The sequence below is a fragment of the Vigna umbellata genome, chromosome 1 (assembly GCF_029865625.1).
Source record: "Vigna umbellata cultivar VRB3 chromosome 1, Vumbellata_1.0, whole genome shotgun sequence".
Classification (NCBI taxonomy): Eukaryota; Viridiplantae; Streptophyta; class Magnoliopsida; order Fabales; family Fabaceae; genus Vigna; species Vigna umbellata.
The window spans coordinates 9,834,026-9,861,019 of NC_142165.1; the positions used below are offsets into that span (position 1 = coordinate 9,834,026).

Consider the following 26,994-nt stretch of genomic DNA (forward strand, 5'->3'; position numbering starts at 1 on the left):
TATCTAGTACAAACTAGTTAGTTTTTTGGTATATGAAATGTAGGTAAATGTCTATAAATAAAATTAATAATAAATATTTTGAACATTTATAATTATACTATGATTAAAATTCTTTAAAGCTAATATCATTTAAAATATAAATTATTAATTTTTTAAAATATAAATTATGACGCTATGTATTAATATAAAATATTTTTTATACTTTTAATAAATTAAAAATGGTTTTATATTATTTTTAAATTCTTTTTTTATAAAAATTAATAAACTTAATAATTTTATGTCTTATTCAATGATTATAAAAAGACAATCATAAATATTAGAGTTATTTAAAGTTTAATTAAAATAGAGGTAATTTCTAAAATTTAATTCTATGAAGTATAATTACTAGTATTTATTAATATATTTATTTTTCTGACAAAAAATAGTATTTATTACAATTACATCTAAAAAAAATTATTATGAAAAAATAAATATTGAAATTAAAAAAAAATATATAGTGTAGGTAAACATATCATTAAATATTCTTCTTCCTTATTCTATCTTAGTGAGCTGATTTCACTGGACCAAAACCCTAACAAACTAAAAAGAATCTTCGACATCTTTCTTTGGTGAACTCCTCTCTCGTCAACTACATCTACCTCTACGCAAATTCTCGGAAATCTTAATGTCTCTTTGAAATAGGAAGTAATCAGCAGCAATAATCTTGGGAATTTAATTTTTCTGAGGTACAATTAGAAGTATTTATTTAAATTCTATCTTATATCATTTCACAATTAAATTAGATTGGGAGCAGTTAAGTTTATTCAGATATAGTTGGACAGAGATTATGAAGAATATGATTGTGTATACAAAATCGTAACGATTTGTCCATCTTTATGTTAAACCAAATGAAAACCTAGCTATAAATTGAGATTGAATTTATGCAATTGATATTCCAAGGAATCTGACGGGATATGTAATCTTAATGGTTTTAGTGTTTTTTCTTTTTTAGATTTCCTATCAATTTTATTATATATATACATAAAGAAAGTTAATTTAATTTTGTACATATCGTGAATTTTTTCTCTTCTCTTCGAAGTGGTATTTTGAAGAATAATATATATAGAGAGGGATAATTATGGTTTAGTTGAGAGATACTCAACAGATAATTCATGTTTGTATTTTATAGCCATTTAAAAAATAACTAATTTTTTTTTACCTAATTAAGTGTTCTTCTCACTTTCACATAAATCTAAAAAATTTATTCTTAACTGGAATATCTATTGTTTTTTCATCAAGAATGAATATAGGTAATATATTTTTAAAGAAAGAACTGAGAATTAGAAGAGAATTCAAATTTCTTTGTTTAAAATTGTGAAGTACAATAGAGTATTTATAAGTACTAAGGGAGATATTTAGACTATCTTCTAAAAGCTTTTTTAATTAAAGTTTCACTATAGAATTTTCTACACCTTTCATAATTATAAATTTTCTAGAATATTTATACCTTACTTAAGGAAATTCAAAAAGCATTATAGACTTTTTTTTTTCAAATTACAATAACATTTCTCTTCTTTAATTTGAAATTTTCTTCTTGTTCTGCACACTAATATTTGCTTTTAGCCTTAGAAACTCTTCAAACTTTAGTAGCTTCGTGAATATATAACTTGATCTTGAGTCTTGACATATTTGAGATTCATTTCCTTTCTGAAAATACATTCTCAAAATGATATTTTATGTCTATATGTTTTCTTTAATCATGAAATACTAGACTCTTTGTCAGCATTTGTGTAGATTTATAGCATTTTACAACAAGTCATGTCGTGATTTGTATTTTTTTCACCTTTCCAGTAGCATTATTCTTACCTTGTACACTGTGTTACATCAATAGCTTTATGCCTTTTGTGAAGAGTTGTTACTTCCCAAGTATAGTCATTCTTTTATATTGAAATGATCTCCTCTTTTGTGACACGTCCCTACCTTTTATCCTTCACAACTTCCTTAAAATGCAGTGGTTCACAGTTTATTTGAAGACAATATAATTCTTCAAGAATACAAGTAACTTCATCGGACATTTCATAAATGTCACATATGTCTCTTGTTTTCCTTAGTCTTTCACTCGTACTTTCTTTTTCGGCATGAGATGTACCTAATGGAGGGAACTAATAACGAGGGGTGACATTTTGAATTGCAATTTCTTAATCTGCTCCCTCTTTTTCAAGAGTAGAAAGAAAATCATAAGTCTTTTCTTCTTGAGCATCCCAATACCATGTAGCTTCTCCATAAAATTCAAAATCATGACTTACCACCACATTGTCATTGCTTGGATTGTATAATTTGTAGCCTTTATATTGAGCATCATAGCCAACAAAAACATATTTGGCACTTTGGTCATTGAGCTGGGATCTATCTTGTTTTGGTACATGAGAGTCAGCTATACTCCCAAAGACATACAAATGACTAACACTAGGCTTCCTTCCACTCCAAACTTCTTAAGGAGTTTGATCTTTGAGATTGAAAGTTAGAGATTGATCAGACAAAATAGATCACATAAGAAATAACTTTAGCCCAAAATCCTTGGACATATGTTTAACTTTTAACATGCTTATGGCGGTGTTAAGAATGGATCTATTCTTTCTTTTGACTACTCCTTTCTACTGCGACAATCTAGGAACACTTAATGCATGACGAATTTCATGAGTTGCACAAAATTCATTGAAATCCCTTTAAGTGAATTCTCTCCCGTGGAAAAATCTAAGATTTGATTTTAAAGTCATTTTCTTTTTCAACAAGAGCATTGAAATTCTTGAAATCATCACTAAAGAGTAAAAAATATTTATTCTTACCAATTGATGATGGATTAATTAGACCACATATGTTGATATGTACAAGTTGAAGAAGCTTGGTTTCTCTTAAGGTAGCTACATTTGGAAAGTTTTTCCTTGCATGCTTTCTAAGAATACATGCTTCACATAATTGATTTGGACGATTGATTACATGCATCCCTTTCACCATCTCCTTTTCTCCCAAACTTTTAGAGACACCAAAGTTTAAGTGTACAAATCTCATGTGCCAACACCATGTTTTATCTTGCACGCTTACCATTAAACACTTTGGTTCAATAGGTTTTAGATTCAAATAAACATTCTATTTTTTTTTTGACATAAGTCCCTTAACTATTAAATTTTCCTTTTGATCTTCAAGCTAAAAATATTTATCTTTCATGAGAATCTCATATCTTTTTTCAAGAAGTTGGTCTAAACTTAAAATATTGTTTTTTAATTTAGGCACATAATAAATATCATTGATCATTTTTCAACTTTTATCTTTGGAAGAGATTAAGATTGTACCTTTTCCTTCTATTCAAACTTTCCATGAATCCAAAAGACACATTTCCATTCACATTCTCCTTAAGCTCCATAAACTTCTCCTTGCATCCAGACATGGGATTGCTAGCATCATTGTCCAAGTACCATGAGCAATTAGCTTCCTTATCTTCACCTTTTAAGGTTAGCAATAAGGTTTGGTCTTCTTCTTCAATAATAAGATTAGTTTTTTTCCTCCATGTCATTAAAACAACATTTCCCAGATAAATGACCAAGCTTATGGCAATTGTAACATTTAACTTTAGACTTTTCATACTTTCTTTCATTTTGAAAAGAACCATGACATTGTCCTCTTGCTCTTCCAAAGATTCTTAATGATGAATAACTTCTTTTCTTATTGTTTGAAGCATTATTACCATTTCATCTTCCTTGATGTTCGTGAGCACTTTCTCTCCTTCCTTGTCCACGACCATGTCCTTTTCTTCATCCACATACTAGTTGACTATAAAATCCTCCATTATTCTTCAAAGAAGTCTGAGCTTTAAGGGCTTGCTCCAATGACTCTTCTTCTCTCCTTTTCTTTCTTCTCTTCATAAGCTTATAGAGAACCTTCCAACTTTTCAAGCCTCATGGAGTCAAGATCTTTTGACTCTCCAATCACACATACTATGTACTCGAACTTTAGGCTCAAGAAACCGAGGATTTTTCCGTATCACACAAACATATTCTATTTTATCTTCATATCTGTTTATTTGGTTGACGATCGCCTTTTACTCTTAAGCAATAATCTGAAATTTATTTGGATTCTTTCTTCTTTGTCTTCAACAAAGTTTCCATCTCCTCTTGAGATAACCTTCCTTCGTCTTGAAGCTCCTTATAACCTTTTTTTTGTACAATAGCCTAACAATGCTTTTATACAAAGACACCATTTATCATAATTCTCATTTGTAAGACGAGAGAATTAGAAGGTAGTATATCCATTGACATCTCTAAACTATTTTTTTTTTCAACCCTATTTTTTTCTCTGAACTCTTTCTTTTTTTAACTTTTTTTTTCTCTCTTAACTCTCTATATCAAACTTAGCTCTCATACTACTTTGTTAAAGAAAGAAGTGAAAATTAGAAGAGAGTACTCAAATTATTATTTGTTTGAAAATGTTAATGGAGTATTTATAGATGTTAATGGAGAGATCTAGACTCTCTTATAGGAACTTCTCTAATTAAATCTCCACTATATAATTTTCTACACTTATTATAACCTTTCTAGAACTTTTAGATCTTATTTAGGAAAAATCAAAAGGTATTTTTAGACTTTTTTTTTATTTATTTCAAATTGCACCGTACTTAAGTTATAGATATATTTTTTTTAAAATTAACTAATTTTTGACTGAAATATATAAAAAAAAATATGAGAAGTTGGAGTATTCTTTGCAAGGAATGCCTGCCCACAGAGTATTTAAAATTTTATTCTCACAATCATATCAAAAGTTTCTTGTACTCCTCTTTCAAAATCACAAAGCTTTCTTTGTTAAAACATCTATCAACCAGTTATTAAAATTTATATAAGTACGAATATGTACATGTATGTAAGAAGAAGGAATAACGTATGTACATCTTATACAAACATATTAAAGTATGTCCAACATTCTAGTATAAATATATTTATTTGTATTGATTGTTTGGTTAGGGTAATGTAATGTGTTTATTAAAATTCTGTATTGCTTTTTAATCTTTCTATTTCACTACTATGAAAATTTAGTTTGATTTATAACTGTGATTGTTTGCAGTATTCAGTGGGGAACACATAATTGTCATCAAGCTTGTGAAACCTAAGAAACTCTGTACTGATTTGTTCTATACCACCAAGATGAATAAAGGAAACACACCATCATGTAATCATTTCTCCTTAAGGTAACTCTTTTCTTTTCCCTATATTCTTGTTTATCTGTAAGATAAAAATACAGTTGAATACATGAATTTGTTGTCTTGTTTTTATTTTCTTAATAAGTTCTTGTTGGTAAAGGAAGTGCACACGATGATTGAATTATAGATACTTTAATTAGTCTATTATATTTTGTTAATGTAAGGAATTTATTATATTTTGTTAAATGTAAGGAATAAAATTGCTTCTAAAACAATTTAAGAACCATGCTCTATATTTATTATTTTTCAAAAAATTAATAGTTTAATAGAATAACTAATTACAATCATTATATTTAAAAAAAGTGTAGGATGAAAATTTTCTTTAAATTATTTTGGGCGTAATTGATCTATATATAATGTAAAAAAGTAAAATTATAGCATTTTTTGATGTTCACAGGGATTTAAGGTAACAGTAGATATTGTTAAAATATAAATTTGATTATGAACCTGAAAAACACAATTTCTATAAATATTCAAAGCATGAAGATATTTTAGAAGCATCTTTAATCTTTAGGAGATAATTTTTTTTTGTAGTATTTTGAATTAAAAAGTTTAAACATAGACTACTATTTGTGAAAAAAATTATATAAAATTATTACTTAATCGACTTAGCTATTATACATAGCTATTAGATTAAAAATTTTTGTTGAGCAGGGTCATGAGTTTTTCTAAAAAAATATGACTTACTACAGTTGAAAGTTATCTAGAAAGTAAGAATATTAGGATTGGGTAGCTAACCATTTTGAAGGATTGAAATTCTGCCAGAAACCAACTATCATTGTTTACAAACACAATGAAGTATATCTAACCCTTGAGGACAATCTATATCACAACTGCTACATGTACTTGATGGGAATAAAGACAGTATGGGAACAAAGGATCTAAGATCTTTGTTATATTTTACTGAGAAAGCTTAATAATAAATTCAGTATCTTGTCAAGAATATAATCACTAAAAAATAAACATTAGTGATATATTAGGTTTTTCTTGTCGTAAGGAAATCTTCAAAATGTTTTTTTCTATGTTTTTATTCTTTGTTTTATGTTTTTGATTTTGTTATATGGATTAGGAACACCTAATTGTCCCATTAACATGTTTATTTTTGTCTGATAAAAAAAATATTCGTATGCTAGTTTCATAACTGTAACAGTTGTTTGTTAATAATGCAGGGGTTACGTGGCCGATATGTGTGAAAAAGACCCAAGTCTATGTTTACAGTTCCCAGTAAGAGGGTCTGAGACACAATCATCGTTTCCTCCACTAGTGGTTCGAAAATTCCGATCATGGAGTTGTAATGCATGTCGAGGAGAAAATTTGTTCAATATCAGTGATGAAAGTGAGCAAAGGACATGCTGTAAGGGAGTTCAGGAAACTCTGACACATAAGAGTATTCCTGCTACAAAAGAAACTGATATTAGCAAAGACATTCACTTGACTGATAGTATTAATGATAGAGATAACAGTGATCATACACCAATTAATGAAGAGGAAAAGAATTATGCTGATCAGATTTCAATCAATGAAATAACAGGTAACTTCAAAATAAGAGTATTTTGCTTAATATTTCAAATCTTTGGCTTAATCTTCTCTATTTTCACCAGACCTTAATCCTGACATGGAGAATGATCTCAATCTTCAAGTATCAAATAATGTTGGATCTTCAGATGTGTTTCCAAGCCTTGTCCAAGAAATGCCGGCAACTGAAAGAGGCGAGTTAATTTATTCAACTAAATTGCAACTGAATGATAATAATAATAATAATAACAACATTTTGATGTTAGAAATTTTAAATTTCCGAACTTAGAACAAAAATTCTTCTTTACTTCGAGACAGGTTTTGAAGGCATTGTAATTCATGAGTCTGAAGCGGAGCTTGTTGTTAACAATGTCACAACTGAAGACAAAAGCTGTTCAGAGGTAGCTAACAAAGGGAAGCAGATTTGTGAAGATAACCAATGCCTGCAAGAATTAAGAAAATCATGTAAAAGTGCTCTGAAGATTACTGAAAGAGATATTGTGCCTGAACACAATGCTGAACAGTTTCCTCCTGTCACCGGAGATGATGTTCAAGCAGGGGAAAGTGAGATGAATCGAGAAAATGAAAACGAAATTCAGGATCTTCATCAAAAGAAGTCTTCCAAGAAATTTAGAAGGGTGCGCTTACTTAGGGAAATACTTAGAGAAGATGATGAACCCGTCGTTGAGCATATCAGAAGAGGAAGACCAGCACTTCAAAATCCTTCCAACGAGTCTGCAGATTCACAGAAACAAAAAACTGTCATGGAGAAGGTGGTTGGTGAAGGAGACACAAAGAAGTTGGAAAAGAAGGGTCAACCAGGAAGAAAGAGAAAGTTAGTTGTGGATGAAGATGAAGAAGATGCACCTTTAACTGATTTGGTCCAAAGGGTTGGAAATGAAGTATCAAATGAAGAAGGATTGGAAGAGAGACTGTATCTTTCTTCAAATAGTTCACCTCAAACTTTGCTAAGGCCTGTTCAAGAAGGATCAGGAGGTGAAACTGATTCTACTGGAGGAGCAATATTTCCTTTAACAAGTGCTTTTTCTACAGAAGGAAAAGGAGTTCCTACTGAAGTAAGTACAATAAAAAATTCTCTTTTTTTTCCTCAAGTTTTTATAATGGAGTCCTCCATGACCAGAAAATGGTAAGATAGTTAATATTTTAAGATACATGTTGGCTTTTTTAGAATGTAAATAATTGTAAGATAGTACAAACGACTGTGGATTATAGTATTTTTTATCAACAACAAAAAAAATATATATATATATATATATATATATATATATATATATATATATATATATATAAAAGATTATAAAACATTGTGTTCACTTTGAAAACTAAATTTGTGGATGAGTAAGTAAATGAATTTAAAATAAAATTTGTTATTTATTTTTAAAAATTTGGAGATAAAAAGATTTAAGGTGAAATTTGTGATTAATTTAATTAGTGTGATAGATAAAAAATATTTTAATAGGTAGAGAAGAAAAATTATAAAATTATCTTTAATTTTATTATATAAATTCTACATGGTTCATTTCGATCTAATGTTTAAAATGCTCTTAAATCCAAAGTGAAATGGGAGTTTATAATCCATAAACTGAATATGACAAATTTATTTATTTATAAATTAATTTCAACTTATAATTTTTTTCTTGAAAAGTATCTCATGAAAAGTTGTTCACATACTTTATAAGTTGACTGCTACAACCTTGCAATAATGTGGTATGCTTTGAATATGATTATAGTTCATCAACATTATTATATTCATGTGTAGAGAATACATAACCCTTCTAACTTTTGTTTTTATTAGCTCAGGTTAACTCAATTTTTTCTAATATTTGTTATTATATGTGGTACTTTTATTTTAATGAAATGCTTTCCTATTATTAAAAGCATATTAATAAACACAGATAATGTTGATGACTTCCTCATAAAGCTTGACAATAAGGACAATAGCAGCACTGATGGATACACAAAATTACATAATGGGTTCTAACACCACCACTGATTCCCTAACTCAACAAAATCACGAAATTAGTTCTAATAGCACTAGAACATATTTCTTTTTATGAAAAAATTTTAGAAGGAAAAATTTTAGAAGTTTGAAGAAAGTGTTTAAAAATTGGAAAAGGTTGGAAGATTTTAAGAGAATGAAAAATTTGTTATATTAAATGTTTTTAATTTATTTTGGATTGATTACAAATGTTACAGTCATCTCCTATTTATATTAGTGAAACTTTCTTAATCAATGGTTAGGATCTTGTCACCACAACATTAATCTAAGGGTTATTATTCATTCTCTAGATATTTCTAAAACATTCTTATAATTCTAAACTTATCTAGAGATCTTATAGATAAGAATGCCTAGATATTTTTGTGCATCTTCCTAGAATCCTTCTATATAGGATTTTTTAGAATTCTATTTGGATCTTTTTCTAATCTTGGGCTTTTATTTTATAGGCCCAAAATAAAAAATCAATTTACATTCCAACACCCCTCTTAAGCTTGATTTGTACTTCAAGTAAACTTCTCAACTTCATAAAGACTTCTTTCTTTAGTGGTATGGTGAAGATACCTGCTACTTGATCATATGTCTTCATGTATTCTATTTGCACATCCTTGTTGCTGATGCATTCTCTCATGTAATGGCAACGAGTGTTGATGTGCTTACTTCGATCATGGAAGATTGGATTTTTTGCTAAAGCTATTACCGACTTGTTTTCCACGAAAATCTTTGTTGATTCCACATGTGACAAGTTTAACTCTTTTAATAGGTTTCGTAGCCAAACAACATGGCAAACACATGAAGTTGCATCTACATATTCTGCTTCACATGTCGAAAGAGTGACAATAGGTTGCTTCTTGGACATCCGAGTAAAGGTTGTGTCTCCTATGTAGAACACAAATCCACTTGTGCTATTTGGTCATCCATATCTCTACTCCAATCGCTAGCACTATATCCAACAAGCTCGTAATCGTTACAAATGGAGTAGTATAGGTCAAAGCTTTTTGTACCTTTGATATATCGAAGAATCCTCTTCGTAGACTTGAAGTGAGTAGATGTTGGAGCTTCCATATAGTGACTCACGACTCCAACGACATAGAGAATGTCTAGCCTTGTACAAGTTAAATAGCATAAACTTCCAACAAGACTTTTATAGAGGGTTGAATCCACTTTTTCTCACTCTTCATTCTTACTCAACTTGATGCTGCATTCCATAGAAGTATTAACTGGATTAGCATCATTCATCTTGAACTTCTTGAAGAGGTCTTTAGCATAAATTTCTTGAGTAATGAAAATTCCTTCATTTCCTTGCTTTACTTCAATTCTGAGATAATATGTTCAAAGGCCTATGTCGGTCATTTCAAATTCCATGGTCATATCCTTCTTGAATTTCTCAAACATGCTTGGATTGTTCCCTGTAAAAATCAATTTATTGACATACAAGCATACAATCAAAATCCGCCTTGAGCTTTAATATATTGTGTGTGCTCATATGGAAACTTGATGAAATTCGCTTTTTTGAAGTACTTTTCAATCTGAACATTCCAAGCTCTAGGGGCTAGTTTCAATCCATAAAGAGTCTTCTTTAATTTCAAGACTTTGTATTCTTCACCTTTGTCTTCATACCCTTGTGGCTGATCGATGTAGACTTTTTCTTTAAGAACTTTATTTAGAAGTTGGATTTGACATCTATTTGATGTATCTTTCAATTATTCTAAGTTGCTAATGATATAATAAGTCTAACAGTTTCTAGTCGAGCAATTGGAGAAAATACCTTGTCATAGTCGATGTCATCTCTTTGACTGTAGTCTTTCGCCACCAATCTTGTCTTGTATATCTAAACTTCTCCTTTGGAGTTCTTCTTTGCTTTCTAGACCCACTTGATACCAATTGCTTTGTGCCCTTTTGGAAGCGAGACTAGCTCCATGTATCATTCTTCTTTATCGCCTTGATTTCTTCATCCATAGCATTTCTCCAACTGTTCTTTTCAATTCCTTCTTGGAAATTCATGGACTCACAGTCTGCAAATAAACTAAATGAAGTAACATTGTCTAGATTTTCAGTTACCTCACATTTTTTGGAGACTTCAAAAACGTGAAGTTCTTTCACTTGAGCTCTCATCTTCTTGAGGGTTGAATTTGGTTAAGTAGGTGGAGTAACAGGTGCCTCTTATGATTCTTATGGTTGTTCCACATCATCTTCTTCAACGCACGAGAAGAAGGTATGGTCCTTATAGTTTGTCGATCAATCTCATTCTCCTTCTTCATCAAACACTACATTTCGACTAATTATTGTTTTTCCTTATATAAGGATTGTAGTGCTTGTACCCTTTTGAGTTGACATCGTAACCAATGAAAATGTATTTTTCACTTTTGTCATCAAGCTTACTTCGCTTCTCATCTGGTACATGGACATGAGTTATTGTTTCAAAGACTCTAAGATGAGAAATTCATGGTTTTCTTCCACTCCAAGCTTCTTGTGGTGTTTTTCCACTAACGCTTCTTGTTGGAGAGTGGTTGGTAAGATAAATTGCACATCCAATGGCTTCAACCCAAAACTCCTTTGGAAGTTTCTTGCTTTTAAGCATGCTCCTTGTCATCTCTAGGATTATTCTATTCTTCCCTTTCGTCACTCCACTTTGTTGAGGGGATCTTGGCACCATCAATTGTCGTCTAATGCATTATCTCTACTATACTTCAGAAACTATTTTGATGTGAACTCTCCTTTATGATCGGATCTCAAAGCTTTGATCACAAGGCCACTTTCCTTCTCAACATGTGCTTTAAACTTCTTGAAGTTCTCGAATACTTCTGATTTCTCTTTTAAGAAATATACTCATGTTTTTCTTGAAAAATCATCAATGAAGAAAAGGAAATAGATATTCTTACCGAGTGATCTTAGCTTGATTAGGCCTTACACATCTGTGAGTATGAGTGCTAATGGCTTTTGAGCTCTTAAGTCTGACTCATTTGAAAAACTCAATCGAAACTGTTTTCTAAATAGACATCCTTCACAAACTTGGTTGGGGTGAGTAATACAAGGAAACCATCTCATCATTGCCTTCTTGGAGAGGAACTTTGATCCTTTAAAATTAAGATGGCCAAATCGAAGATGTCAAAGCCATGATTGGTCTTTGTAGCACATACTGAGACATATTGGGCCATCACTTTGAATGTTGAGCACAAACATTCTATTTTTTTCATTGGCACCTTTGCAATGAATTTACTTGTATTATCTATTATAGAAAGGTTAGTATTCTTAAGTTGAATATCATAATCTTTCTCTAAGAGTTGTCCTAAGCTCAAGATGTTGTTCTTCATGCTTTACACATAATACACGTTGGAAATTAATTGGTGTTCTCCATTCTTTAGTTGGATAAGGACATTACTTTTTTCTTTCACCGCCACCTTTGATTCATCTCCAGAAGTCACATTTCCCTTTACTGATTCATCAAGCTCTACGAACATATTTCTTTTTCCACACATATGGTTACTTGCTCCACTGTCAAGGTACCACTGATTATCATTGGCTTTATCTTGGCCCTTGTAAGCTAATAGCAAGGTACCATCTTCTTTACACCTTTCTTCAGCATAGTTGGCTTTCTCTTCGACTTTATTTTTGTTAGGGTTTCTATATTTAGAAGCATAATGTCCAAATTTATCACAATTGTAACACTTGATTCGTGATTTGTCATACCTTGAATTCGAATGTCCTTCATATGCAAAGCTTTAAACTCTCCTCTCAAAGTTGATTAGTAACTTCCCATGCACTTCGTTATAACAAACCTCAAAACATCCTACCATGGAACTGTAGAAGCACCCTTCACCTCTCTCACCAACCATTGAGATGCAAAATCGGTTCCCTCATGCAGACACCCTTGCACAAAATCAGTTCCTCACGCAACCATAAAGTTGTGCTTCTCATTTAGAATCGATTCCATCACATGGAATTGATTACCTCATATGTGTAGGGTAATATTGTAAAAACACACTCATCTATAGTATTCATCCCCAAATCCTCTTCCGTGAGCGGAGATAACATTTGCTCCCAATCCTGCAAATCATAGCTCACAGTCATTCATAAATTGAAACAATGGAACATGCAAGTCACTAACATTTTCGTCTCTTGTAACATTACGTCCTTAGACGTGACGACAAAATACATGATTAAGTACTATTATGTTATACCCACATAATAACCTAGAAGACTAAGACCAAAGATTTTAATAAAGTAGCATATTACTTTTGCATGAACTATATAACATAATGTCATTGAAAAATATTTAGTTACAATTTAATAAAACATCTAACATCTATGTTAAAGAACTCATACATGTGGTGACATAAGTGAAGGGTCTTCAACCTCCACATTCAATACATATTTGTTCTAACTTTTATATCTACACATGAGATTTTGGAAATGTCCATCCATGTTGCAGACCTTGTTGCAAAGAATCCAGGTGAGTTTCAACAAAGCTTCCCAACTCTTCTTCCTTTTAAAGATTAATCTCTATATACTTTTCTTTAACTCCCTTCTCATAAGTTACACCTTCATATTAGTTCTCGACACATCCTTGCCTTAAACTCTAGCTTTATAGGAATAATAACAAGTTTATTTCCTTTATCTCTAGTTTTAGCAAACCACAACATTTCTATATTGGACCACTTTAATGCTTTCACCCTTGTATTCTATATTGTATTCACTCATCTACAAAGAATGTTACCCAATTCCCTCTTCTTAGCGAAAATAAATGTTCTTAAGATATATTTAAGGCATGTGATCGAACTCAAACACTAATCAAAATATGCAAATGTTACTTTTGGGTACTTATTTGTACTAATGTGAACACTTCCTCCCCATCTATTTTAAGATTCTTAAAGATAATCTTATTTGTATTTTTCTATATACCTTGTTTCGATTTAAGGGGTCGAGGTTAAGTCTACTTCTCCACATGCTCTTCAATCTTCGAGCTTAGGTCAAAGTTCTTCCTGCACTCTATGTTAGCTGTCGTTTGGTCGAACTGAAGTGTTACCTACAGAAAGCACTTTTATGCTAAAGTCAGCGTATGTTTGATAATGTTGAGAATCAATGTGTAATAAATGTAATCAACTACTTGAATACCACAAACCTATATTTATAGACTTCGGAAAGAACTTCTAATTAGGATTAGTGTTGACCTAATCATGACCCAAACAGTAATGGTCTAGCTTAAGGTTAATATAATTATCCTTAACATTAACTCTGATTTTAGTCTAATCGATCGATTTAACGATCAACTCACATGAGATTGTAGGTTGGTTGACTGTCTAGTTCTTTGATTGATCGGTTCTTTATTTAACCGGATGATCATACTACACATCCACCCACACTATTCTCCAGACAAAATTTTCTTTTAAAGTGACTCCTAAAATTTCTAACCGTAGTAAATGGTTCTTTGCTCTATTATGATGCGCTCACAACACTCCAAGTAAAAAATGAGTGGCTTAATAATTCATCACAAGTTTCACACATGACACTTTCTACTACCCAATATGGTTTCTCTATTTAGTAAATTGTCATATGCTTGTTAATTTGTTATGTAAAGACTTTTTTTTACAAAAAGATAGTAGGTAGAGCTTTTACACACCAAAATGTTCCACGTAGTGTTTCTTCATCTCCTATGAACCCATGTTGTATCCTCTTTATGCAATTTCATCGTGTATTATTGTGTGTGATCTCCTCTCCAAACGCATTCATCTTCCTTATCCTTATGTAATGCGCATCCTTGAATTTATTGTAACATCTCTTTTATTATTTGTACCATTGGTTTCTTCATCTCCTATGATCCCATTTTGTATCTTCTTTATGCAATTTCATTGTGTATTATTGTGTGTGATCTCCTCTGCTAACGCATTCATCTTTCTTATCCTTATGAAACGTGCATCTTGAATTTATTGTAACATCTCTTTTATTATTTTATTATTTGTACCATTAGTTTCTCCCATTCAAACCACTTCATATTATGTTTCATTTCCAGTGATTTTCATTTAATTTTTTCGCATCCATTCTTGCTTCTTTTAGGTTGTCTTGGATAAGATGGGATAGGACAAGGATAAAATGATAAAAGACACTAATAAATAATTAATCATGAACTTCCACCTTCATGATGATGTCCATTTTTTAATAGTCTTCCTTACATCTTTTAAATCTTCCAATATATATCTTTTAAGAGAAAACATTAGTTTTATCATTAATAATCTTAGTTATTCATTCGAAATCATGCTACAGCAACATGTTTATGTCAAATAGAGATTATAATTATCTGTTTTCTTATAAAAAATATTAGTTTACATATTTTATTTAAGTACTATATATTAACGAGAATCTCATGAATTTCCATGACAAGTTTATTAAAAGTCACTCTTTCATGCATCCATGCTTCTAGAAAGTTTAGTGAGAAGCTTCTATTGAGTTTACCGAGAGTCTCAAATGAATCTCTATGACAAGTTTAGATGATTAAATGTTTTAATACAGTATAAAAGAATGGTTTGCTTTTATTTTATCATGTAGTATGTGAAATTTTGATTACAGAGCACACCAGTGCCAAGAAAATGAAATTTGTTAGCATCTTCTTGCAGGAGATTGATGAAAGGACGAGGGAGCAAAATGAACTGGAGGCTTTAGTGGCGTTGTTGCAAATATCTCAAATTAATATGGTAAATGAAGAACCTGAGTCACAGATTAAGCAGTTGAAGGAAATATCTATGGACTTGAATGTTGGCACAGGAGGCAGTGATCCAATTCTCCGGAAACTTAATCCAGGTGAATCTTCAAAGACAAAAATGGATACGATTGGTTCATCTCAGACCTATGGTTCCCTGAAAGATAACTTGTCTGGAAAATCACATGCTGCAGCAATCTCTGAAATGTTTTGTGGGACAAACAGAAACCCAGCTGAATTTACTCCAATTGAAGCAGAGAATCCCTACCTGAGGGAGGAAAAAGATGAAGTGCGAAAGAGGGTTAGTGGGGGAAAAAGCTGTGGCTCGTCTTCCAAGCAGAACAAGAAGCCAAAGAAGCCCTAGCTGAATTGGAACTATTCCTCCTTCTTTTAGCTTTTTTATTTCTTTATCAGACCTAGATTTGCATGTTGAACTTAATTTTACAATAGCTTATGACTTTTTATTTTCTGTGTCTGCAAAATCATAACTCCTCAAAATGTTTTCATTTTGAACTTAAGCATATGGATATTTGTTCTTAAATTTAGTCACCGGATTTAGAGTTACATCCCATGCTATTTGTTCTTTTCAATTCTAAAAGCTTTCATATAAATTCATCTTTCACTGTGCATTTAAATTTTCCATACCATTTGTTTGTAAAAAGATAGTAATGTAGATCGTTTCCGAACCGTGATAAATTGTTATATTTAAAACAATAGAGAATAGTTGGGAATATGTATAATCATCCCTTTTTAGACTAGTTAAATATATGAATCAGGATAAATTGTTAATTTAAAAGTACGTTTCACTCGGTTGTTTTTCCTATTCTTAAGAGTATTAAAACTTCTTTAAACCGAAAATAGTTTTTACAGTAATTTAAATACATCTTAAGATCATGTTTTATTTATTAATATTATTATTATTTTAATATACGTATATTTCTTTTGATAAAAATAAAATTTGTCTTTGAACAAATCAAATAATATAAAATTCTTAGTACATATTAATAAACATAAAAATAAATAAATAAATTATAAATTTTATATTTATAATATAATAAAATCTATAAAGTCTCCAAGATCCCACTAAGATGACATGTAATTATATTGTATTTTTAGTGTTGAATATTTATTATGTATCAATATTTAAAACTCAAACTACTAATATTGTACTTCTTGTTATTTTTACTTTTTTTTTTACCGAACACAAATAACATCATAGTCCTAAGAATTAGGTAAACTTAACAGTCAGTAATAAATGAAATTAAGCTCCTTCTGACCTACATATCCAGGTGTTAGGGTCTGAACATAATGTTAAAGTTATATTTTTAGATTTTTTTTATGTAATATTCTATACATTGGGAAAAAATATTGTGTGTACATCTTACACCATCGCAATAACACCTTTAATTAATAGTCAAAAGTAGTTGGACGCTATTAATTACCGTCCACTATTGGGTAGGATAAATGATGTGGAGTGGGCATATAAAACAGAAAAAACTACAAAATCAATCAATTTGAGATATATGCTACTATTTTCTTCAATTACTTTGAAGTTTTTTAATGTGCATAATTATATTATGTTTTAAAATAATTAATATAAAATAATTTTTATAAATTAATTTATACAGAAGTTAATTTCATCTTATAAGTAGTTCATTTTATTTTTTTATTTTATTTTTTCGAATTTTTTTTAAAAACATAAGATATATTAAGAAATAAATTTTTCCACTTATATACAATAAAAATTACACAGAAAAAACTATATATTATTTAGACTATTAAAAATATAAATATTTCATAACCTTTATCCAATCATTCGGAAACGCAATAGACACCAAAAGGTGTTTACTTCCAATACAAACAACACATTATATCATAGGATCATATAAAAATATAAATTTAATTATTATTTAATCTTACAAAATTAATTTTTAAAATGAAATTTATATATACTTATATACGATAAAATTTATCTTTAACCGATATAAAATAATGAAATAACCAAGCTCCTATTCGATGAAAGATCAAAAACTCTTTTTGACCCATGAATATACCTGAGCTTCGCATAAGGACAATAATGAAGGTTGCCACGTATACATTTTGCTCATAACCTCTCCTTATAGCATAACCATGAACCTCTTTTCCTCCTCGTAGGTTTGAGAAATACCGAAAAGACACTGATTCTCAAAAGAAATATATTTTATTAAACTCTCTCAATTTTCCCAATTCATGAATCCTAATTTCTGTTATCACTTTTCTCCAATTTTCTATTTAAAGAAAACGAAATTCCACGTCATTAACATCTTTATAGTACTACATCTTTTAAAAAAGTAATGTTAGAGTGTCTAGTTATTATTTTTTTAATGTCGCTCAGCAAATTTAATTATAAGAGTTACATTGTTTTAAACTTATACATTAAAAATTTTAAGTAAAATTTAAGTATTAATCTAAGTTATACATTAAAAAATTTAAATAACATATAATAAAAAATTCTATAAACTTATTATTCATTATTTTAAATTTCCAAATTTAGATGTTTTATTTAGTTTTGGTTCAGATCTAGATAAACTTTTCATATAATAAAATTAAATGACTATCTTATATACTTTAAAATATGTTTAATCAATCAAGAAAAATTAAATATATTTAGTTGAACATCTTATGTTGCTGCTTAATTTTCCTATGCTTAATTTTTATTGAAACTTTTTACATATAATTTTCCTATGCTTAATTTTCCTATGCTTAATCAATCAAGAAAAATTGTTTATTGAAACTTTTTACAAAGTCTATTAGTCTGATTAAAATATTTGCATATAGTTCTTTGACAAATTAAAAGCACTTAGATTTGCGACATATTATGAGTTAATTGTATTTTTCTTACATTCAAAATAAATATTTTTTCTAAAAAGATGGGGCTTTTGTACCAAACTAGTCAAATTTGCCTGAAATATTGTGGAAATAGGCAAAAAATTTCAAAATACAAAAATAGGCAAGTCATGAGGGGTCAGACGACTTTCAATGAAGAAGTCGTGCCCCCTACACGACTTCACCCTGACATCGTGGTCAAAGATGAAATCGTACACCCAAAAACGACTTTAGGACATGGTAATCGATTACCACGCCTTTTTTCATAAAAAAAATTAAAGTCATAGGGGAGTTGACGACTTCAATAAGGGAAGTCGTGCACCCCACACATCTTTACTTTTCTTAATTTTTTATTAACTAAAATAATTTATAATTTATAAAAAATGTTTTTAAATAAAATAATTAAAATTATATCTAATTAATAATTAATTTTTTTAATATTATTAAATAAATAAATTTCATGATTTTAATTATTTTTGTAATTAAATTAAATTTCTCATAAAATAATTTCAATTAAATAATTTATAACTATAATTATTGTAATTATTTAATTAAAAATTCAAAAAAATTATATTTCACTCTAATTTATTTTTTTGAATTTTTATTATTATAGTATTTTTTTACAAATTATAATTAATTAATAACAATTTTTTCATTATAAACTATTTAAATTAATAAAAATATTAAATATAAACTATTTAAATTAATAAAAAAACAATTTTAATTAACATTGTAGGGGGGGTTGACAGTTAAGTATATTTATTCAGCAGATAAAATTCTTTTTTTTATTAAAACGTAGTTTTTTTATAAAAAAAGTCATGTTTGATGAGTTTGTTTTGGATAAAACTAAATCTATTTTAATGAACTTAGTTGTAATTAATTATTAGACATGCTTAACTAATAATACAATATATAACTAATATATGTAAAACATTTGAAAAAATATTTGCGTTTATACAAATCAATTTACATACTTTTGTTTACAGTTGTCGAAATATTTTTTCATTCAACGAGGCAATTAGTTTTAATCAAATTAAAATAATTCTTCAAACAGGTTTTATTAAAAAAAATGTTTTAGAACTGAAAGAAAAATGTCCACAAAAACCGCGAAACATGATTTAAATCTTTTATGTGATATTCATTCCACAGCTTTTATTTTTCAACTTTTATGACAAGTCAGTTCAAGGCTATTTAAATTTCCTTTTCTCTTCTTCTTAACACGTGTATCATATATTGATTATTATTTTTACCGCATATCTTGAATTGACTAAAGGTAATTAAGGATTAAGATTTACCTGTAATTTTTTTTTCTCATTGAGGATAATTTTAATTCATAAGAATTTATTTTTGACATTTATATAGTCATGAAATTAACATCTTGCAGTCGTTATCCATTTAAGTTATCAGGCATATTTATTAGGGGAGAATTAAATATTGCAGCATTGACCCTGTTAAATTAAGCTTCTGCTCTTTAATTTCTCTGCTTTCAGAATCAATACACATGGTTGTAAAGTTTAAAGACACGAAAAACACAGAGAATTAAGGACAAAAATTAACAGCAAAGAGGTGATACACGGTTACAGCAGAAGAAGAAAAAAAATCATGATTTATGACAACTATGTGTACATCAGACATCTCAAACTAATCACACATCACAGACACAACCTTAAAACTTGCTCAACCCTATCTCTTGTCGTAAGAAAGAAAGGTGAGGAGAAAAGAAAAGCAAGAAAACATGCATGCATGCATGCATCTTTGCTGTCTATTCATCCCTGCCTCTGATAACAAGAAATTTTATTGATGAAATTTATATTATTAAGTACGTATAGAATTGCACTGTCTGAACGGTTCTTACATATCCTCTCACTACATCGCCATCTTAGTAATACCTATCACGGCACTCTTGCACCTCCACCAACATTGAACCCACCACCACTAGGATTGCCGAACCCACCAAAAGGAAACCCACCACCATTAGGATTGCCAAACCCACCTCCGCCGAACCCACCAAAAGGAAACCCACCAACTCCAGTACTAGGATTGTTGAACCCTCCATAAGGATTGTTTAACCCACCTCCACCATAGAAAGGATACCTACCGAAACGGGGATCGTAGGGACCAAAGTAACCACCGCCGTAACCACCGAAGTAGTTAGGACCTCCTCCCCAGAAGAGGCGAGAATCACCATTGAAGGCACGACGATCACGATTAGAAACTGGGAAGCCACCACCATGAATATATTAGGAAAACATAAAAAGTTCTAGAAGGAGAGTTCATTGTGACCGAATGAAAAAGATTCAGAAACCCTTTATATTGTAAACATGTTGTACACTGAAAAGCTCGGTTATTGAATGTTTTAATGATATTAAATAAAAAAATCATTCAGAAAGGCATAAATATATGTTAATCAACCTAATTACATCTGGCTTGTTCCTGTAATCTTTTTAAAATGGTCACTTTTGGTGTTGATAAATTTTATACTTTGTCTCTTACGTTAAAGTGGCAATGAAAAAAGAAGGTAAAAGGAGAAATAGCTCACGATCTTTGAGTTCCCTTGATGCGACCGCTGAGAAGACGGAAAGGAAAATGGCGAACAGGCATAGGATGAGTGATGACATGTTACTCTTGGAAGGCATCTTGCAGAAAGAGATTAACTGAAACGAAATAGGTTTAGTGTGGAAGGATGAGAGAGATGGTGAGAATGTGCAGTGTATATATAGGAAGGAAGAGGGAGAAGTTGGGACCTTGTTCTTTAATGGCGCCGTAGCGTACTCGTTCAGACTTTATGCTCAACTTAAGAACCGATTTGTTCTTCATCACCACCTAATTAATCTTCCTTCTCATTTTCAATGGTAAAAAGTTTGTAGGCTAAGAAATTCAAGCACATTAATTAACTACTGTAGGTGATTACGTGTATATTAATTACTTATTGTAGGTGATTACGTGCATGAACTTGCTATATATGTCAGCCAAGTGGAGAACTAAACACCTACTGTACTTTGCTACTACTATAGTGTCTCGTATTACCCAAAGTATACACTCATGTAAAACAAAATAAAATTAGATATACATTCTCTTAATCCTTTTCAGATTTATTTTCTGATCAAATTAAAAATTCTTTTAATCAATTTTATATAGTAACCTTAAACACAAGTCTTTAAAGAGTGGATTAGCAAAACTTAAATTTTAATTCTACATGAAAAAGGGTCAAATGACTTTTTTTTTCAAACTATACTGTTGGTAGTAAAAGATTCTAACTTACTACTTTCATTGAAGTGTCTCTTTTTCATCCACAAGATTTCAACTTCAAATATCTTTTTAAAATAAAAGGAATTCTAATTTAATTCTACTTTCATCAACAACTTATTGACGGAGCAATTAAAAAAGCTTTTAAGTTTTGCTATAATGTAAATAAGAGTTCCGTTCTCTTTTTTGTCGTTGTAAAATAAGTTGCAATTAGTTTTTATTTTAAAAAATAATTTGTCTTCCTTTTTTTGTATCCTTAAAGTGAAACAAATTTTTGTTTTTTTTTTAATTTGCATGTACAAGTGCTTATTATGTATTTAATAGAATGTTAGGTAACGATCTAGTGGTGACTTTAAGATTAGGAGTTAGTGGGAATATTTTTAAAACCAATAAATAATAATAATACTAATAATAATACTAATAATAATAAAATAATAATAATAATAATAATAATAACACACATATATGAAGATAAATACACATATGTCCAATTAAAATTTTAATATATCTAACAAAATAAAATACATATTATGACTATTTCCTAATCTCGTGTTCTAAAATTGATGAATGGCCAACTCATTGTTAATGTTATTTACTTTCTATCCAACAACTTGTCATTATACTCATTGTCAACCTATTCTCCAGTTAGTTGTCAAATCCATTAAATCACGATGGATAAATCTTCTTAAAGAATTTTCAAGTTTCATTCGAGGAAAATTCAATTTAATATTAATTGTCTATTTTTTTACTCAAAAAAAAATGTTGTATGAGTAGATTAGCATGGGCTTTTTAAAATATATGTTCTACGTGTCCTATGTCATTATTAGCATATGTTAGAAATTTTAATTTTCTAGAAAATTTTAGAAGTAAAAATGAACTGTAGCCAACACATTAATGGTGGTTTTAAATATATATTAAAGTTAAAAAATATACAAATTTCCAGTTATATACCCATAATTCTCAAAATCAGAAATTTCGACTTCAATTAATTCTACGGTGATATGATGATGCACTCCTTAAAATAAATAATATTGTTTATTTATTTTTAATGAACATTAAATACCAAAATATGTTTTAGATTTTGAATAAATGAAAACCAATTATTTTATTAAAAAATGGAAACTCACAAGTTCAAAACATCAATTTTTAAAAAATAAAAAAGAATATTGTTACTAAAACCAAAATTAAAACTTAATGATGTAACACACACATATATATAAAATAATTTAAAACGAAAGCAAACAATTACTAGTTAACTTCAGAATAAAAATAATAAAGTGTTGAGATCAAAATTCATTTAAAATTAAATTATTTATCCTTTTTTTTTCCTCCTCTATCATTATTGTATATATTTTTATAAATATGTATAAAACAAAGCAGTAATTCCCTTCTAAATTTTCTCGTTATGAATGAAAAGAAGACAAAAGACATGTTGGAGGAAGCTTCCTCTGCAGAAAACGAAAAAGCAAAGATTAATTCATTATCCCTTTTCGTTGTTTGAGCAACGAAGTGATTTTATATGTCAAACCTAATAAGCTTCGACAGATCTTAAGCAATACACCCGTTTTCACATATATATTCATATTTAGTGTGAAATTAAATATTAACTAATGGTTTAACAGGTGAAACAATAAATTTAATAAAAAGATATATTTTTATTAAAATAAGTTTTATTTCCTGATTCACATTTTATATTAAAAATGTATTTTAGATTTAATTTAATTTAAAAAAAAAGTAATAAGCTTGATTATAAGACACTAACATGGTATCCTCCCAAACTTGCATTAGAGCCACTCAAACATGTTTCTATAATACCACATGTCTTTCAGAATTATTCTTATTTTCATTTTTACAAAAAATGACACCACCTAGATATGAATAAATTTATAAAATAAATAATACAATAAATTTAATGCAAAATCTTAAAATGATAAGTATACAAGTTTTTTTATATATACTATTTTTGAAGTTGATTCTTATTAAACGTTATATTAAATCTACGGTTAAAATCATAACACTGACATTATTATGAAAGTCTTATTTTTATATTATTGTAGAAGTTATGCCACTTGTGTTATATATAAAAAGAAGCTATGAAAAAAAAAGACTACTGCATATAGGAAATATTAGGATTTTGTTAATAGTGTTGATAGTTTATTGATTTGGCCGCGTTAATTAGAGAAGTTATAATCGTAATTTCTAATTTCTCTGTTTTGTGAAAAGAATTTAAATTTTCTATTGAGTTTGTTTTTTCTGTTTTTCTACTGTGTCTTCATTGATATTTTAAAATATATTAAAATGATTTTTAAATAACAACACTAATGTATTTTGAAAATATAACAAACGATAACAAAAACATAATTCAATATAGAATCTGACTCGTGAATAAATAGAAATGGTGGTAATTTGTAATGACATTAATTATAGTTATACATAAGCAAACACTTGACTTACAAATGACGATGTTATACATTGTACGATACATAACATATGAATGGAAGGATTGTGATTTATCCATCCATACATCTCATAACATAACATTTTATTGATGAAATACAACACTGATTAAGTTGAACTCCACTGTCTCATTTTTGGGATTCTTCACAATATTATGGGCAACACCTCAAGCATTGTCTTGTGTACGGATTCCTATAACAACAACCTAAACGACAGAACCATGGGCGAAACCCACCACGTGGGAAACCGCCGTAGCCATAATCAGGGAAACCGCCGTAGCCATAATCGCCAGGGAAACCACCAAAGCCATAGCCACCGCGGTAACCACCACCAAAGCCATAGCCACTGCCGTCGCCGCCAACTAAGTTGGCATCACCCACTCTATTTGTCATTCTAGCAACCTCATCTGCAAACACATTATAGCTCTTAACGCATGAACTGTTTACTATAGAAAATATATTTAAGCTAATACAGAATGATAGCATGTTTATAAAAATACATATTCTTAGGAAAATTTATTATATTTTGAAAAAAAATTAACTAGTGTTTGTAAAAACATTTATGATGATACATGTAACTCACCCTCTTTGAAATCCTTTGCTGCCACCTCAGATGACATAAAAAAGAACATGAACAGGAAACATAAGACAAGTGGTATTGTTATATTGGGAGTCATCGTAAAACAGAATGAGATTATTTGTCGTGGTATTGAAGAATGTGAAAAATAGTGGAAGGTATAGTCTATATATATAGGAGTGGAGAAGGGAAGGTTGGGACCTTTCACTTAATTGGCACCGTATAGCGTAGCAATTCATTCTTTACTAACGACTTCTTCATTTTTCAATGTAAAAAATGTAGGCCGTGAAATTCCAACCCAGCCTTTATTGTGCATGACTGCATGCAATGTTATCCAAGTGGACACCTACTCCTATTTTTCACATCATAATATTATTTATACTTATTCTTAGAAATGTTTGAAGTTTTATATTGATTAAAAATATCACTAATTTAAATATATATATATATATATATATATATATATATATATATATATATATATATAAAAGTAGGTATAAATATTATTTTATAAATTAATTTTATAAAGTTAATTTAAAAATAAAGTTTATTTGAAATATTTATTATTTATTAAACGTATTATTATATTCGTTATTTTATCGTGTCTAATTTCATACTTGAAATAGATATTTTGATATGAGAAAGATATATTAAATGTTTTATATCGATTAAATTAGATTTAAAGTCTAATTCGAAAGCTTTATAATAAACAATGAAAAATGAAAAGCTCGATGAACACGTTAGAGTCAATTTGTTAAGTTTTGTAGAAATCTAATTAAATAGTCTATGTTAATAAGCTTATCTTTAATGCGACAACCTGTCCTAAGACCCATTCTTTCCTCCATTCTCTAATCTTTTAATGTTGTTTTTTTTTTATTTTTTTCATAAAAGTGTGGAATAAGCTTTCTATATTCCTCTCTCTAATTCTCTCCATCTCTTTATATCTAACCTTTTTCCTTTTTCACGAACAAATACTATCTTTCAGAAAATCCTAAATTAGTTTAAATATTAACATCGGTACTAAAATTAGTTTTAAATTAGTTTTTATTTTCCTTTTTATTTATGTTAGTATTAAAATAGTTTCGAATGTTATTTATTTTTAACTCTTCTTAAGTAATTTTTTTGTATGTTAGTGTAATAGGATAATGTTAGTTTTATTGTTATTAATTAAAATAAATATTATAAATAAATAATGTTAGCGCTTACTTTTCGTTAATATTAATTTGATTTATTTTTAATATTTATATTTATTTAAATTACAGTTGATTAAGTCAATGTTAATTTGTATGTTATAACTTTGTACATCTTTATTATAATAACAAAGGAAGTATATTATTTTTAATCTAAATATTTATAATTAAATATGAGAAATTTTTATTGTTAATAATTTTTTTCACTCACTAAATCTATTTATCCATTTTTATCTTCTTCAACCATACATGTCTCCTTCAACTACATACATCTCTTTGGTCAACATCTCTACATTTCCTTTATTTAGACTTACCTACTTCACCTATTTTCATATACAACAACTTTTTATCTATTTTTTGTTACATATTTTATTTGGTTGAAGATAGAGACTTTGTTATAGAAACTCCTTTTTAAGTATAAACATGCGTAAAGATATAGAAAATGATATTTTAGAAGTGATAGTTGTTTAAAAGTAGTGAAACTCGATTATTTTAATATTAAAATGTTTAAATAAATAGTTTTTTTATAAACGAGATTCAATATTTTAAAACATGTCACCTCTTTAGAAATCACGTTTCTATAGTTCTTTGACTTCTCTCCAAGAGTTTGTTATCTTTGCTCGTATGATTGAATAATCGAGACCGTATGATTGATCTTCATTTGTATAAGTTGAGTTTCAACCCTTTTTTCTTTATCTTTTTCTATTATCTATTATATGTGAGTTTTCTTTTACTTACATGCATCTTTTTAGTAATTTATATGAGTATTTGCTTAATAGTGATCATAACAATATGTCATTATCATTTTTGTGATGTTTTATGTGTAGATAGAGCATCTTGCATGTTGGAAGAAGTTTCGCTAGTTAGGATCTTGTCATCTATTGGTTAGGTAAGGAAAGTCAATTGCACTGCTTTGAAGTTATAGATATCTTGAAATTTCTAATTTTATGATTGTATGACGAATTGATTAAATGATTGATTTATGTGATGAGTGTGATGTGTTGAATTGTGGTTAGGTTCTTAAATAACATGAATTGGTTGTATATTTAAATGTAAAATTGTTGTTTGATTGGTGTTGCAAATGAAATTTTTAAGTTAGTGAAAGATTGTGTGATGTGAAATTTGGTATGTTTTGGCATATGTGATTGTTGTTAGACTATGCAGGGTTGAATGGAATAAATCTATAGAATTATGTTATGCACAATTA

At 29.1% G+C, this 26,994-nt stretch overlaps 2 protein-coding genes across 2 annotated transcripts; one reads left to right on the forward strand and one right to left on the reverse strand.

Annotated features, from left to right (window-relative positions):
* The first annotated feature begins 6,842 nt into the window (after positions 1-6,842).
* LOC148204558 (uncharacterized) lies at positions 6,843-15,817 on the forward strand. The gene is made up of 3 exons (XM_088113309.1): positions 6,843-6,936; positions 7,061-7,818; positions 15,371-15,817. Exons 1-3 carry the CDS (start codon positions 6,843-6,845, stop codon positions 15,815-15,817), a joined length of 1,299 nt encoding a protein of 432 aa, XP_087969435.1.
* A 4,078-nt stretch (positions 15,818-19,895) lies between these two features.
* LOC124834354 (uncharacterized) lies at positions 19,896-24,760 on the reverse strand. Its single transcript, XM_047309024.2, has 4 exons — positions 24,604-24,760; positions 24,175-24,427; positions 20,858-21,099; positions 19,896-20,533 (listed from the first exon to the last, which is right to left on the reverse strand). Exons 1-4 carry the CDS (start codon positions 24,695-24,697, stop codon positions 20,211-20,213), a joined length of 912 nt encoding a protein of 303 aa, XP_047164980.2. The 5' UTR covers positions 24,698-24,760; the 3' UTR covers positions 19,896-20,210.
* Positions 24,761-26,994: the final 2,234 nt, after the last annotated feature.

Excerpts from the sequence above, each read along its gene's own strand:
- LOC148204558 (XM_088113309.1), top strand. The coding sequence starts at position 6,843 with ATGGAGAATGATCTCAATCTTCAAGTATCAAATAATGTTGGATCTTCA. Across the intron at positions 6,937-7,060 it reads AATGCCGGCAACTGAAAGAG|GTTTTGAAGGCATTGTAATT; the intron begins GCGAGTTAATTT and ends ACTTCGAGACAG. Across the intron at positions 7,819-15,370 it reads GAAAAGGAGTTCCTACTGAA|GAGATTGATGAAAGGACGAG; the intron begins GTAAGTACAATA and ends ATCTTCTTGCAG.
- LOC124834354 (XM_047309024.2), bottom strand. The coding sequence starts at position 24,697 with ATGACTCCCAATATAACAATACCACTTGTCTTATGTTTCCTGTTCATG. Across the intron at positions 24,428-24,603 it reads AGCAAAGGATTTCAAAGAGG|ATGAGGTTGCTAGAATGACA; the intron begins GTGAGTTACATG and ends ATGTGTTTGCAG. Across the intron at positions 21,100-24,174 it reads TGCTTGAGGTGTTGCCCATA|TCTGAACGAGTACGCTACGG; the intron begins ATATTGTGAAGA and ends TTGAGCATAAAG.